Source organism: Canis aureus, chromosome 27, assembly GCF_053574225.1.
Source record: "Canis aureus isolate CA01 chromosome 27, VMU_Caureus_v.1.0, whole genome shotgun sequence".
Classification (NCBI taxonomy): domain Eukaryota; kingdom Metazoa; phylum Chordata; class Mammalia; order Carnivora; family Canidae; genus Canis; species Canis aureus.
The window spans coordinates 8,049,634-8,065,713 of NC_135637.1; the positions used below are offsets into that span (position 1 = coordinate 8,049,634).

The window sequence follows — 16,080 nt, forward strand, 5'->3', positions numbered from 1 at the left end:
CCAGAAAACATCACAGACAAGAGCTAGGGTGGCAACAAAAGAACAGATCATGGGAAGAGGGGTGAAGAGTTCTAGGTAAACAGCCTGAGGAAGACCAGAAAGGGGAGAGTGGGGTCCCACACAAGGAGAATGGGAGGAAAGTAATGGATGTCCACATCACAATTCCCAGGATCTATGGATATGTTACTTTGCATGGCAAGAGGAAAAGTGAAGACTCTTGAAGTGAGAAGATTTTCCTGGCTAATACTCAAGTGGCCCCAATGTCATTGCAAGGGTCTTTAAAGGAACCAAGGGAGGCAAGAATGTCAGAAAGGATATGTAATGGCAGAAGCAGATGTCTGAGTGACATGGAGCCAGGAGCCAAGGGATGTGCAGATGGTTTCCAATATCTGGAAAAGGCAACAAATGGATCCTCTCTCCCAGCCTCCAGAAGGGCGCAGTCCTGCTGACACATTGGTTTTAGCCCAGTGAGACCCATTTCAGCCTCCAGACTACAGGATGATGACTTTGTGTTGCTTTAAACCATTAAGTTTGTAGTGATTTATTACTGAGGTAAAAGGAAATTAGCACAGCAAATGAGAGCTCCATCCAGTGGACTTAGGTTCTGATGGTAAATATAACCATCCTTCGTTTGTTGAGCAAATACCATATACTAGGCACCATGCAGGGTGCTGAGAAACCCCCTGGTGGTCAGAGCAAACGCAATCCCTCCCATCCAGGAGCTTGTGATCTGGTTTCTGCTTATCAAGCTATTGCTGCCCGGCTCCAAATTCACCCCTCATTACCTGTTCTGTGAAAATGGATCTGAACCCTTAATATTTTTCCTTTGCCAAAAGGTCAAAATGTTGAATTTTGTCAGGGCACTGGAGAGATGTTTCAAAGAGAAAGGGCTTGCCTTCTGATTCTGGCATACTCTGTCTGCGGGCTAGTGTGGTGCATGCACCATGACTTCTCCAGCACAGGTGGCTCCCCTCGTGTCCAGCTCCTGCTGCGCCCAGCACCCAGAGGCTCTACCCAGCAACCACCTTGAGTGGTTTGGTGTCTCTGATGAGATACCTCTCTGTAAAGAGCAGTCTTCAGAATTCTAGCAAGTTCTACCAGCATGTTACCTGAGCAACTTCTCCATGTTCAGTGAGCTGTGACCATCCCATCTCCAACAATGGCTGGATCTCAGGGTAGGGAGGCTTGTTCCTTGGGCGCTCTAGCTCAGCCCTAGGGCAGTGGATGCTCCTGATGTCTGCCACTCAGACACTCTTTAGAGTTCTCTTCACTTCTTACTGAGCAATCCCTCATTATTCCAGTCTCCATCAAGATTAATAATCCTTTATATTAAACTTTCCCTGTCCAAATTCTCTCTCATGATTGGAATCTGACTGAAATAGATGTGCACAATCATATAAATAAGCATGAATTGCAGACAGTGATATGATCTATAAGAGGCAAGTGAGCAAGATTATAAGGAGGAAAGAGCTAATTTGGCCTGAGTGGCCAGGGGAGGCCTCTCTGAGTTTACCTTTAAGGTGAAAAGAGACAAGAAACCAGGCAGTGGAGCATCCTGGGCAGGCCCGGGACTCAGTGTGGCTATGTCCCCAATGCACACGCTTTTGATGAACAGGACACATACAGGACATCAGAGTCATATTGTACAATAAAACCAGCAAGATGACAGCACCACCCAGAGCCTGTACACCTTCAGATCCATCCCCTGCTAGGTTCTGGCTCTGGAGGTGACACAGCCCTGGTTCCCGGGAACACCTCCTCCTGCCTCCAGTCTGGGCCAGGTAGACTCGTTCTTGCCAGGGTTCCTGGCTCTCTTCTGTTCTGTGTCTGGCTTCTCATCTGTTCTAATTCCTGTGAAGCTGAGTGCTTGCGCTTACATCACTATGTTCTAACCACTAACGCAGTTTCTGCTTCTGGGTACAAACTGATACAATAACAAGCCCATTTGTGTATGTTTGGCGGACAAGTCATGTAGCATCCTTACATCATGCAGAACTCATCCAGAGTTAGTTGTCTCTGAGAAAGAAGAAAAGAGGTGGAGGTGAGAAGGGAGGAGGGGAAGAAGGGGTGAGGGAAGTGGGAGAGGACGTGCGCAGGAAGAGGGAAAAGGAAGAAGCATATAGAAGGCACTTCTGCTAAGCACGGTGGGCGGACTTCACCCCTAAGGCCACCCCTTGGCAGTTGTGGGTTTGGAGAACAGGGAAACAGCTGCCTACAAAAAGACGAACTACCAACTTCGGTCCTAAGGCAAACTTTACTAAGCAGCTCTGGTCCCTTGGGGTCATTTCAGAGCCAGTCTTCACAGTGATCCAAGAGACAGGTGGTGATACACAGCACCACTCAACCATCCAACCCTGCCGCTTCCCTGCCAAGAAGAACCAAAGCCAAAGGCGAGAAACCACCCCTAAGTAAAGATCAGGCAGCCAGGGAGCACCGTGAAGCGACTAATAGTCAGGGACATGCTGTGCACACTACACGCGTAAACCCAGCCTCCCTGGAGCAGCAAGGCGTTGGGACAGCACCTAAGGGCGGGGGGCAGCGGAGAAACCTCCACACCCCGGTGTGGCAAGGCCAGCAAACGGCTGGCATCCACTGGACTCCACAGCCGGTGCCCAGGCGCCTGTCAGTAAGACACGGGAGCGCATCCCCCCCAGGGAAGCGCTGGCCCCTGCCCTCCTGTGAGCGAGGACCACCTTCCAAATGGCTGCTTTTCCTGCTCTCCCAGGCCCTTCCTTCCTGTGTGGGTTTCACATCTCCTTATCTCCTCCTCCCCTTGGTTGTGTCCTGTCCCCACTATGAGCCCTGACCCTGTTAGGGACATCCCAGTCAGCCTGGAGCCACAAGTTAGGTCTTCAGGCAGCATCATGAGAGGATGTCACCACAGCCAAAGAGCATTTGAGCATCTCATCAGGAAAAGTTACCCCAGGAGACAGGACAACCAGCACATCCCCTGAAGGACATCCCCTGGAGCCCAATAACAACAGAATAATTGTCTGTACTGCCCCACACTTTTCTCAGAAGGGGACTTAGGGCAAGATGCTAAAACTAAAGTTGTTTTGCTACACTGTTGCAAATGCTGAGTGTGCTATGACAGCATTAGGGCAGCCATAAACAACCCCTATCAAATGGTCAGGGCTGTGTTCTGATAAAACCTTTTCTACAGAGGCAGCAGGCTGTCTCCACTCAGCCAATCATGGGTCTAGACCCCTGTCCTCAGTCCAGCCTCCTTTCCAGCTCCTCCCAGAACTGACACCTGTCCATCAGAGGACAGCACCACGTTCTCCCGTGGAATTCTATCCTCAGTAGCAACGGGAGGCTACAGAATCGCCAGGGAATCAAGTGCTACACAATAAGCATAGAACAAAATTATAAGGACTTGGCCAGATCTATGTCAATCTGGAGAATCAGAATAGTCTCATTCTGTCTTAAAATCCACATCCATCCATCCCTGCCCCTTAATGGGGATATTTCCTGCTGACTGTGGCTGCACCAAAACCAAAATGCAGATCATTGCGGGTGTGGGTAAACTCCCGTGGTGCTAACTTTCAGGATCTAGGTGAGCCCAAGAGCTTGGATTGAAGCCAGGGTTCATTCATTCGCAGCATCTATTAACTGTCTCAGGCACTGTTCTAGATGCTGGAGTCACAGATGTGGACACAAGTGACCACTCATGAACCCCACCTGTGGGGAGCAGATGGATGGGGAACCCTGAAACTCCAACACTGATAACATCTATGAAGATGAAACCAGGTGGTGATGTGCACAGAGAGTGATGGGGGAGGGGGACAGAGAGCCAGTTCTGCCCAACGTGGTCAGTGGGGCGGGTTGGGGGTGGGGTGCGTCTTTTAACAGTCAAGTTGAAGACAAGGAGCCAGGTGTGGAGACACTGGGCATAGACCAGAGTAAGACACAGATATGGAAATTGCAGACTTCATTGTAGGGTGTAGGGTTTCATTTGCAAAGATCTTAACCCTGGTATCCAACTTGAGTATGGATGATAGAAGCACCCATGGACTGCCCTAGAACATCTGGGTGCTGACAGGAAGGTCGAAGTAATGCAGAATATTTCACATTCCACTGAACATTTCCAGTGCGGAACAGGGTACTAGGAATGTGGCACTCCAGGTATTGAGCATGCTTATGGCTCACCAGCACTACCCTTTTCACATTCTGGAACCTCATGCATGACCCTGTTCTCAGATGGGCCCGAGCCTGGTCGTGAATGGAACTTCAACCAAGCTCAGTGGAAAAATCTGGTCACTCCAGGCCAGAGGCAGAAACCCAAGTGGTTTTATGAACTCTGCGACCTTATATAGCCTCAGATGGTCAGTTCCTACCAAGGCTGCTTCAGTTTACTCACATTTTTCAGCTTGCCCGTCCCCACACTACCTGGGACCTGCCTGGTGAAGCTGAGTGACCAGGGCTGCTTGCTCATTGTGTAGAGGGCCGTCCCTCTACAGGGTGCATTCCATGCAGTGCAGCACTTGGTCCGCGTGCAGGCACAGATTGAGACAATAAAGAGCAGGAGCCCACAGAAAACATTCACCAATATCCACAAAGGAAAAGGGATTTATGGTAGACCCCAAGAAGTTTCCAAAAAAGTATTACAGAAGGTAGGTAAATAAAATGTAATCTAAGTGCATTTCCCTTACTTAAATATCCTCAACTCAAGTGCATTTTTAAAAACAACATATTATAAAATGCTTCATGTTTCTTTGAAAAGCATTCGAAGAAAACTTCTCTGTGACCCTCTTATGAAGCTCAAATTTCTCACCATTGCAAGAGGAACGATGCCCACAAAGGATGTCTGGCTGACAAAGATCTCAGAGACGGCCAGCTCACTCATGGAGTCCTCCACCGGGTATTCCACCTGCCAGGTAATGGGCTGGGCCCCGGCCAGACCGCTGCTGTTGTCAATCCCAAAGTCCACTTGCAAGATCTCATAGAAGGAGCCATTTACCCTGGAAAACACATGTCAAAGTGCAATTTAAAACCTGAGGCTCAGTAGACATCAAGGAGGTGATATATTGCCACATTCCTCCTTGCTAATTGAGAGTGATTGCCAGCTTCACCATAGCATATGGCAGTGTCGACACAGCCTAAGTCATGAGTTGCCCGCTGGTAGCTCACACCTCCAAATGGGTGGGCAATCCATCTGCAGGCCTCATGAGAAGCAGACTGTTCTTCCCTGAATGAGCAGGTCAGACAGCTCTCCCCACCCCCATGTGTGCACACACTGCCATCCAGGACCACACACAGCAAGGGGCCCTGAGGCTCTAGTCTGGTGTTACCATCACTCCATTCCTGAGGCATACCTTGGACTCTGGCCACCTCTACTTTTACTTGGCTGTGTGTCTATGGACCAGTGGTTCAAACTCTGGGCTTTAGGATCTGGGGAGCACAGGGACACCTAGGTGGCTCAGTGGTTGAGCATCTGCCTTCAGCACAGGGTGTGAGTCCCGCATAGGGCTCCCTACAGGGAGACTGCTTCTGCCTCTGCCTATGTCTCTGCCTCTCTCTCAGTGTCTTTCATGAATAATTAAATAAAATCTCTTAAAAAAAGGATTAGGAGAGCACAGTGGTGACCTCATGGGCTGGTGGGAGCATCATGAGATCAAGCATGGGAATGACTCCATAACTTCTTGGTTTACTACATAACTATGATCAACACATAAGAAGCTATAGTGTCTTCTCATTTCGTGAGCCTGGAATGAAATGAGATGTGAGAATCCACCTGCCTTAATGTTTGTTTGGAGGAGAGGAAGAAGGTGGTTGGTACACATATAGGTGAAAAAGACCAGCGTCATTCTCAATATTTTTGAACACAGAGAGCATCTCTTCATTGACTGAGATATTGTAAGCTGTAGGCTACTGTACCAACAGCAGAAGTCACTGAACAGAGAGTTAAAACAGAAGCCATCCAGCACAGGATTTGTGAAGGACTCCTGTTGTGTAGCCTTTTCCATTACCCTGATGCTACCTTTATCCCCAGCCAAGGAATGTGACAGCAGAGTCAATTCACGGTTCCCCAAGGCCTGAGTCACAGCAATCAACCCATTCCTTTACTGCCTGGACCAAACTGGGCTTGGAAGCCTCTGCCCTGCCTTTGAGGTTGTGGGTAGGGTCTGCAGTTTGAACCTCCAACTCTTAGTCTGGGAGGAAAGAGTTGTGAAATGAACCTGGGCTTGTTGCTGGCCCACCAGAATCCTACCTTGGACAGCTCCCCTCCCACTTGCTGATTGGAGAAGAGGGCGAGAACCACAAGTGGATGGTTAGGGGCATCCGAGAGGTACCAGAGGCAACGTTCCAACTTAATGATGATATGGACAGAACTGATCTGCCCAAATATGGAATTCCTCCCAAACCAGAAGCACACTAGATTCCATACAGAATTGGTCATGTCCAACATTTTCTATGCAGCCAAGTTTTTAAGAAACTCTCTGATACTGCTCTGTCCAATACTGTGGCCACTAGCTAGAAATAGCTATTCAAATTGAAATATAAATGTATTAAAATGACACAGCCAGGTGTTTCAGCTGAGGTTAAGCTGGGTGTGGGACAGGGGAGCTCTGAGTCCTCAAGGATCTATTTGTCATGGTGTTCTGCATGGGGAAGACAATGTGTTCTGCATAAAGAATACCAGTCTCATGGGAAGACGGACAGGCAAACCCTACCAAGGGACCCACCCACCAGGGGACCCCGGTTTACCCGGGCATCTTTAGTGAGAAAGCAGAGAAAGGGGAGGCTAAGGGGCTGATTCTGAGTTGCCGAAGGGATTTCAGGATCTTAGGGACTGAGGCCTTCTCTTCAGCCACCGTCATTCCCCTCCTACCACACAACAGCCTAAAGTCTCCTCTCTGGTTAGAAGAAGTCCTCACTTCTCCATCTGTTGAATCTCCTCCTACAAAAGACGCTCAGTTGTATTAGACCAGAGCTTTGATTCCTCTTTGGGCTGCACTGTGCTTGGGATCATGACTTGGGAGCTTGCTTCTAATACTTCCTGGGTTCTCAGCATTCCGTAGAATTTAGTAAAGTGAATCCCAAGAAAGTGAGACACCCCCCCCACCTCCAGCAAGAGAAGAAAAGGGGCATAACTCTCTTTGTTGTTGTTTAAGCAATTTAATCCTGTTAAATCTGCAGTCTGGTCTTGGGGGTAGAGAAGGGAACAGGGTCTGTGTGAGAGGGCTTCCTTCATTGGTGGGCCCTTCCTGCTCCTCTCTGACTGTTCAGCCCATGAGCTGGGCCAGCTACAGGAATCTGCCCAAGTCCAGCTACAAACGGAATAACAATCAATGCAGAGTCACTTTTATGCACAAATTTTTAAGTCATTTCCTTCAAACCAGAAGGAGGTCTTTTACTTTCAGGCAGCTGGCTTGCTTGCTAATAAGTCTATTTCTATGGAAATGGGTTTATAATTATTAACTTTTCCTGTTCCCGATCTACCCTTGATAAGCCTTTCAAATTTAGAAAAGTGCTTCATGATCCTCTCAATTTAATAATTACCAACTGCCTTTGAGGAATCTGGATCAGTATTGTGGCCATGAGATATTCATTAGACACTTTTGCCTGGGGTGCAGAAGTGTGTGCACGTATGTACATGTGTGCATGCGTGTGTGCATGTATGTGTTGGGAGGGGTCAGGCAGGAAACGCTGCTTGGCTGCTTCTCCCTGGAGGCACAGCACACAGCATCCTCCCAGAAGGACTTGGTTCTCAAAGCCCTGTTTCCCATGGAAACCTCTGCTTTGATAAAGCTGCACCTCTTCCCTGGGATCCTGAACTCCTGAGGTAGGGCTGAGGCAGCTTTTGAATGCACAGTGTAGCTACAGCTCAGACATACCAGCAAGAAGAAAAAGGAGAGATGGGGGCAGGGGAGGGGTGTGGGGGACCTAAGCCAGAAGCTTGTCCCCAAGGGCCACATCCAGCCATTTCTCAGCATATAATTCATGATGACAATAATGGCTGTTTGGGAGAGGGAAGGGAGGAGACAGGGAGAGGGAGGGAGGGATAAATAAGAGAAAAGGGCAGAGACAGAGGGAACCCTTCTCCAGCAAGTTGTGCCATTTACATGTATTATTATGCCCCAACTCCCACAAACTTCTAGATGGTTCTGAGCTACCAGGCTGAGATGTGGACGCTTTCCCCAAATGAGCTTTTCTAGAAATGGAGCAAGACAGGCTGATCTCTGTCAGGGTCTCTGTCTTAAGAGCCTTTCTCTGGCATTAGGTTTTTCAATGACCAAAAAACAAGGTACATACTGACCCCATAATCACATTGAACAAATACCCCCAGAAAAGGATTTGCTGGTTTCTCAGTTGACTATAAGAAGGCTGAACTCTCACTTCCCCTCTAGACTGTTCACTCTGTGAGGACAAGGATGTACCTGTAGCAGCTGACGCAGGACCCAGATATTGTAGGAATTCAGTGCATGTTTGTTTAATTCATTGAACACACTTACAAGCCCAGTAGGATACCCTGTAAAATTCTAGGAGGTGTCATTCACATTCTGGGAGACAAGGAGCTACCAGTCAGCTGAATTTTGAACCATATTCTTGTGCCTGGCCAATGCGTATATTTGTACTCTGCTCTGAGACGGTATGTCTGTCTCCACTACCACAATGTAATTCTCTTCTTGGTTTTTAAGGCTTTGTTGTTTTATAGCAGTTTTAAGTTCACAGCAAAATTGAGAGGAAGGTACAGGTATTTCCCATAAACCCCTGCCCCCCCCAACAAGACAAGCTTCCCCCCGCCCATCAATATCCCCACCAGATGGTACACTTGTCACAATCAATGAACCTACATTTACACATCACCAGCCAAAATCCATGATTGACATTACGGTTCACTCTTGGTGGTATACTTTCTATGGGTTTGGACAAATGTATGATGATGACATGGATCCGCCATTATGGTGTCATGTAGAGTATTCTCACCATCCAAAAAATCCTGTGCTCTGCTTAATCATCCGTCCTCCACCCAGCCCCTGGCAACCATTGATCTTTTACTGTCTCCATAGTTCTGCCTTTTCCAGAATGTCCTATCATTGGAATCTTACGGTATGCAGCCTCTTCAAACTGGCCTCTTCCACTCAGGAATATATATTTGAGGTTCTTCCAACATCTTTTTGTGGCTTTATAGCTCATTTCTTTTTAGTGATGTATAACATTCCATTATCTAAATGGACCATGGTTTATTTAACTACCTTACCTACTGAAGGACATCTTGATCGACATAACTTTTCAACTTCTTTGGGCAAAATACCAAGGATCATGATTGCTGGATGGTAAAGATAAACCTCTTTCTTCAAAGGCCAAAGCCCTATTATAGCACCACAGTCACTACAGTCCCTGGCACATTTATTTATCCAATGACATTTATTAAGAACACATTCTGTGTCAGGCACTGAGAATTCATTGGTAGACAAAATAGAGAAGATCCCTGTCTTACTAATCGGGGAAATAAAAGGTAAGTCCTGGTCATGAAAGATGTTATCATAACAAGAAAATGGAATTAAATATCTTTTTAAAAAGCTATGTACATTTTTCAATTAAAAAATTGTAAATACCATTCAAAAATAGTCCATTTTTACTTTAGAATATAGATTACAACAGGAGACAATGAAAGATGTTTAGGGCCTACCTCTGTAAGGAACTGACATTTGAGCTGAGACCCAGAGGATGAATAGAAGCCAAACAGATCCTCAGCAAATGTTTGTTGAATAAATGAGTAAATCTATTTTAAGCTTTAAAAAAAATCATGGGAAAAGTTTATCCCAAACCATCAGCATGAACACAAGGTGCTAAATGCAAAAGAACATACATTCAGTCTTTGTTCAAATACCACCTGCTCAGTGAAGCCTCTTCTGACCACACTATCTAAAGTTCCACTCCCCATCCCTACAGTTCCAACCCTGTTAACCAGCTCTATGCTTTCTATAGCTTTTACCTTTTCACCTAAGTGGTTGATTGATTAACCGGTTATGTTGATTCTCTCTCTCTCTCTCTCTCTCTCTCTCTCTCTCTCTCTCTCTCTCACATACACACACACACACACACACCTATGAATGTGGGATCCTTGCCTGCTTTGCTCATTACTGTGTCCCTAGCACTTAGAACCCTGTCTGGAAAAAAAAAGAAAAAATAAAATAAATAAAATAAAATAAAATAAAATAAATAAAATTAAATTAAATTAAATAAATAAAAATTTTAAAAAAGAACCCTGTCTGGGGTTGGTGCTCATTCAATATCTGCTGAATGAATCAATGAATATCCAACAACAGTTGCAGTGAGATTGCAGAGGAACATGTGCTTAGTGAACCCTAGGACCACATGTTGGTAGAACACAGATTAGCAAGTCAAGGAAGGCTTCCTGGAGGAGGCTAGATTCAGGCCTTGATCTCTGAACAATAGGCTAATAAGATAGGCAAGTACAGCCCCACTGCTTTGGGTCCTTCATCACACCCTTTTCCCTCCTGACATGCTTCCCACTCCCTGACTGCCCCCAACACCAGTCCTCCCAGAGAGGAAAGGAGCAATCACTGTTCATCAATCCCAACAGCAAGGCAGAGGCTCTGTATTCCATCTCTCTGCCTGTCATGCAGCTCTTTTCATCATGATCTAATGGCCAGATCTCAGAATCTGGCATGAATAAATCATCTCCTTCTGCAATTCCATAAAATCCAGGCACTACCTCCTCATTTCTGTTTTGTCAAAGGCAGTACTGCCTGAGCTTGCTATGGGAAGAATGTTTCACACTGATGAGTTGGGCAGTGGTTGGCAGTCAAAGGTTTAAAAATATTTAGCAGCCATGAGTCTCGAGCAGGAACTTATAATCTTTCGGACTTAACATATTCTCTCCTCATTGGTTTGATTTCCTGAATTCCCATCATCAAATTTTTATATAGAACTTGGAAAAAATTCTGAGACTATGTCAAATGGGAATAGTCCAAGAATAGAGGTTCCCTTATTACATTTCTGGTTGACTAGGAAAAGCTAAATAGAAAGCCCAGAGGTTGCAGTGTGGTCGGTCCATTGGGCTGTACATGGCCAGAGCCATAATTCATTAACTGCCCCCACTACCATGTTTTTACAAAACTTGAATTAGCTGTCAATATTTTTAAATGCAGAGAACCCACAATACACTCCCCGCAAAGAAATGGAATTTCTGGCTTCTTTAGGAAAATGGGGAGACCAGGCAATACTACCCCACATTCCCATGTGGCAACAATCAGCCAAAGCAACAGAATGTTCTCCCCACCAATGGGGCTGACACTCTCCAAGAGGCCACTTTATTCATTGATCGTGTCCCTGGGGTCCTTATAGACATTTGTGATCTCTAAGAAAACACATTTTGGTTTTGACCTTGTAGTAAACACCTTGAGAGCTGTGTTTCCAGCTCATACGTGATTCCTCCTTCTCCTGGGAATGTGTCTCCCTCCACCCTCCTGCCTTAGTATCATAGTGACACCCAGCCCCTAGCCATGGCTCTGGACTCAGTAGTGAACTCGGACCTCAACTAGGTGAGGAACGCTTCCTAGCAATGTGAAATCCTACTAGAAAATTTGCAGCTTGGCACAGAAAAAGTTCACAGTGCCCACAAACAAGTTGTACACAAATGTTCATTGTGGCATTTCCCATAATAGCCGAAAAGTAAAAACAATCCAACTGTCTGATGAGTACAGGGCTTCTTTTGGAGGTGATGAAAATGTTCTGAAATTAGGTAGTGGGGATGATTCCACGGATTTTATGAATCTACTAAAAAACCACTGGATTGTACACTTTAAGAGGATGCATTTTATATAGTACGTTAATTATATTTTAATTTTCTTAAGTGAAAACAAAAAGCGAAAGGGAAAAAAATCAAGTCACAAAAGGATATATATGGCATAATACACTGTACAAAAATGGTAAGTGCATGGGTAACCATTCCTTAAACAGCTTATATTAAAAACCATAAAAACATGCAGTGACGATAATGTCCACCTCAGAGAAGAAAGAGAATGAAATCAGCAAGAGCCACATGAAGGCTCTGATTAGAAAGGTAATATTTATTCCTTTGAAAATGTGAAGAAAATAAAGCCAGATAGTAAGAAAAAAAGAAGCTGGGGGTGGGACAGTGAATGTGTGCTATATTGTTTTCCCTGCGTTTTTCTAATCAAGGGACATTTTATTGAAACATAAACATTCATTTAAAAATAGAAAGCTACCATCCTCAATTCTCTCTCTCGTTTGGTTTCTTCACCTTTTGTTTGACTCCCAAATATGTGTTTCTGCGGGCAGCAGATGGGATGTCCTCCAACTGCCTCCTAAGTTAGTTCATGAGAAGGCGGCCATCCCGTGGACCCACTTCCCAACTATGGGAAAAGGAAACTATATAGTCTTTTTCTTTTTCTGTTTTGAAATATATTAAAGCACCTTGCAGGCTGCTATGGGTGACCTGAGTTTTGCTTACCAAGATTTTCCCAGAATGGGAAGCAATAAATCCCAGTAACGAGCAAACACTCAGGTATCTCTACTTTTTCAGCCGCCAAACTCAGGACCTACGTCTCACACCAACACTCTCTCACTTCCAGCCTATTTGATGCTGATATCACTATGACAAGCCCAGAGACAGCTAAGGCAATTGGCACAATTAATTTTTTTCTTCCCTCTGCCTTTATCTTTCTGACAACGTCCCAAAAACTCTTCCAGGAAGTGATGGCCCAGAAACCATCTCTCACACCAACTTCCTAAATGCAACTTTTTCGAGTCGGCCCCCTGTTCCTTCCTATCGCCAACCTTGAGGAAAACTCCTGTTATGGAAGATGACTCGTGGAAGCCACTGCCGTTAGGTCCCCTTCAAGAGGGAAGGCAAAGCCATGCTGACCAGCACATGAGGTAGCACCAGGGGCTCTGGCCAGTACATGGGGCTGGGCTTGGGGTCTTGTTAGCTCTCCTCTGCATTCTCGAGACATTCTCAGCCACACCTAAAAAATGGAGTTGGGAATCATAATGCTAATTTTATTTGTTTATTTTTTTTAAGTAGGGTCAATGCAGGGCCTGAACCCATGATGCTGACGTCAAGACCTGAGCTAATATCAAGAGTCTGATGCTTAACTGACTGAGCTGCCCAGATGCCCCCCGTAATGTTAATTTTTAATAACTCATGTTTAATAACATTACTAATAAACATAATTTTTGAATAAAAATATATTCCTAGGATTCAAAATCCTAAAAATATAAAGAAGACAACAGTGAAACATCCTTCTTCCAGACGACTGCCCTCCAGACCCCAGCCCCTCTCCCCTCGCCAACCAAAGTTATTATTCATTTTCTTACTGGCCCTGCCTTGCTCTTCCACACATGCTGCACACTGAATCCTCTGTTCTGCCTCTAAAGCACTGGTCTCTGACCCAAAGAGACGGAGCACTCTGGCAGCTCTCCTCCCTGACAATGGAAGCCCCCGCCAGGAAGTGAGGACAGAGCTGGCCATATGGCCTCATCAGATCACAGGCGCCGGCCAGCGAGGGCAACCGCCTGCATGCCCAGTGCCCAGAGGGGATGCGGTGAGCTGCATTCCTGGCAATAGCACAGGGAAACCCCGGCTGAAGCAGGCCCCACAGCAGGGAGGGGAGCCTCCAGGACTGACCACGGTCTGCCACCAGAGTCCATGCACAAGGCACTAAATGTATCAGTCACTCATCTGTGCCTGCACATTACTGAGAGATGACAATGCTCCCACCCAGCTCTGCACCAGGTCCGGTTACACATACAGTGGGGAAGTGAAGAGCAGAATTGTACTCAGAAAATTCTAGTTACTTTTCAAAGAGTCTGCTTCTGAGCAGAAACCTTACTCCTGCCGTGTTGCCCAGGATCACTCTGCACCTGTACTGGGAAGGGCCTCATTAAATGGGGATTCTTCTCCTGCCTAACGGGTGGGTTGGCTCCTCCAAGTGAGAGCAGCTACTAATGAGGCCAGGGTCCCGGGGTTGTGCCCTATACATGCTGGTTAGCTGGGTTCTTCTAGGTGCCAGGAAGGGCATCCTGCAGTCAGGCACCCTGCAGGCTACCCTGGTCACCAGGGGCCAGCCAGCAGCTGCAATCAGTGCCAATTTATTCCTGGTCCTGGTGTTTTCCCTGCTGAGATACGGGTGTAACATCCTGCACAAAGGATTACTCTTGGCTCTCCATTACAGGGACTGCAACAATTAGATGACCAGAGCTGTGCTGGGGGCCAGCCTAGCGAAGATCAGGCCGGAGTTGGGCCACCGGCACCACTCAATCAAAAGATCACTCACAGTCCCCAAGACCAGTATCTCAAGGCCACAGACATCTGACTGTAAGTGCTAGGCGAACTCACTGCTCGCAGACAAAGGGCTGGGTCTGAGGTGGAAACATGAAGTCTTACCTACAGCCTGGACTTTGCTCTCCAGATCCAGATTCTTTTATCCAGCTGCCTATTGGACAGCTCCTGATGCCGAGCTCATGCACCTCACCAAGACCACCCCCTGCGTGCTCTCCCCCATCCACCTCTCTAGTTGCTCAGACCGACACCCCGTTCATCCTGAACCCCTCTTTCCTTTGTAGCCCACATCCCATCTGCCCAGAAAGCCTGCCAGTTCTACCTGGGAAACATACATCTTTAATACTTTCACGCTCCCATGTCCACTCCTGTCATATACTTCCCTACACAGCAGCCAGAGCTCTCCCGTTAAAACAGAAGTCAGGTATTTTCACTCTCCTGTGCAAAATCCTTGAGGAATTCTCACCTTGTTCATATAAAAGCACACATCCTTACAAAGACTTATGAGGCCCTCCACACCCCAGGACCCTCACCCCAGTGCCTGCTACCTCCCTGACACCTCTGCTGTCCCCTGCCCTTTCCTCACTCTGCAGGCCACAGCGGCCCCTGCTGCTCCACCAGCACCAGGCAGCGGCTCTCCCTCCTCCCTGGGCCACTCTTCCCTGTGACATCGGGACCATGTACCCCTCACCTTCAGGACCTGCCTCAAATGTCATCTTCCAAGTGAGGTCCTCTTTGGTGATCCCATTGAAAGACCCATCTCCTACACTGCCCATCCTTGTCACCCTCCCCTTCTTTTTCTGCATAACACTTAACATCACAAACTATTTATTTACTAGCCTTGTCTATGGGCTGTTTCTGCCTCCTAGATTGTAAACCCAGTGGGGGCAGGGATTTCCCTTTATGTTCCCTCAATACCTCTGAGACCTAGAAAAGTATCTGGCCCATAGTAGGCACTCCATAAATATGTCACGAATGAATAAATGATCTGTGAGCCTCGTAGTTCATGCTTTAACACCATACTTCTATGGAATCCTCAGAGTGTGCATGTATGAGTACATGTGTAGGTACGTTTTGATCTCTGTGTATGAGGTCGTTCCTGTCTGTTCCTGGCTAGGTCTATTCCATTCTCTCTCTCTCTCAATGTAATATTCATTTATGGCCTCTTCACTGTCCTCCCTAATAGACTGGACTGAGAGTCAGCTTACCCACATGGGGACTTCCATCAGTCTGTAAGTCATAAAATGGAAAATTCACACAATGCTTGTCCCTGTTTCCAAGTGTCTGCATCTTTAGGTCACTCTCTACACCCTTCAGATGGCTGTTTCTGCATGATCTCCAGTTCACAGCTGTCCACTGTGAGTATGAACATAATAGCAACTCCTCAGCCATCACTGGACTGCCATTCATCAATGTTAATTTTTTTAAAGATTTTATTTATTTATGAAAGACAGAAAGAGAAAGCATGAGTAGGGGGGAGGGGCGGAGGGAGAAGCAGTCTCCCCTGCTGAGCAGACAGTCCCATGCAGGGCTGGATCTCAGGACTCTAGATTATGACCTGAGCCGGAGGCAGACACATAACTGACTGAGCCATCTAGGCATCCCAATGCTAATTTTTTAAACTGTGGTAAGAACACTTAACATGAGATCTACCTTTAGCAAATTTCAAGTGTACAATATAGTACTGTTAACTCCGGGCACAATGTTGTAGAGCAGACCTCTAGGACATATTCATCTTGCATCTAGTGCTAATGTTTTGAAGGCAGGCACTGTTACAATGGGCTCAATAAAAAATAGACTAC

General features: G+C 46.5%; 1 protein-coding gene across 3 annotated transcripts in view; it reads right to left on the minus strand.

The window, feature by feature from the left end:
- TMEM132B (transmembrane protein 132B) overlaps positions 1-16,080 on the minus strand; it is a 374,357-nt gene that overhangs the window by 91,081 nt on the left and 267,196 nt on the right. For all 3 annotated transcript variants that reach the window (XM_077875247.1, XM_077875249.1, XM_077875248.1), the window contains exon 4: positions 4,775-4,961. In XM_077875247.1, coding sequence (XP_077731373.1) covers positions 4,775-4,961 — 187 coding nt within the window. The remainder of the gene's footprint in view (positions 1-4,774; positions 4,962-16,080) is intronic.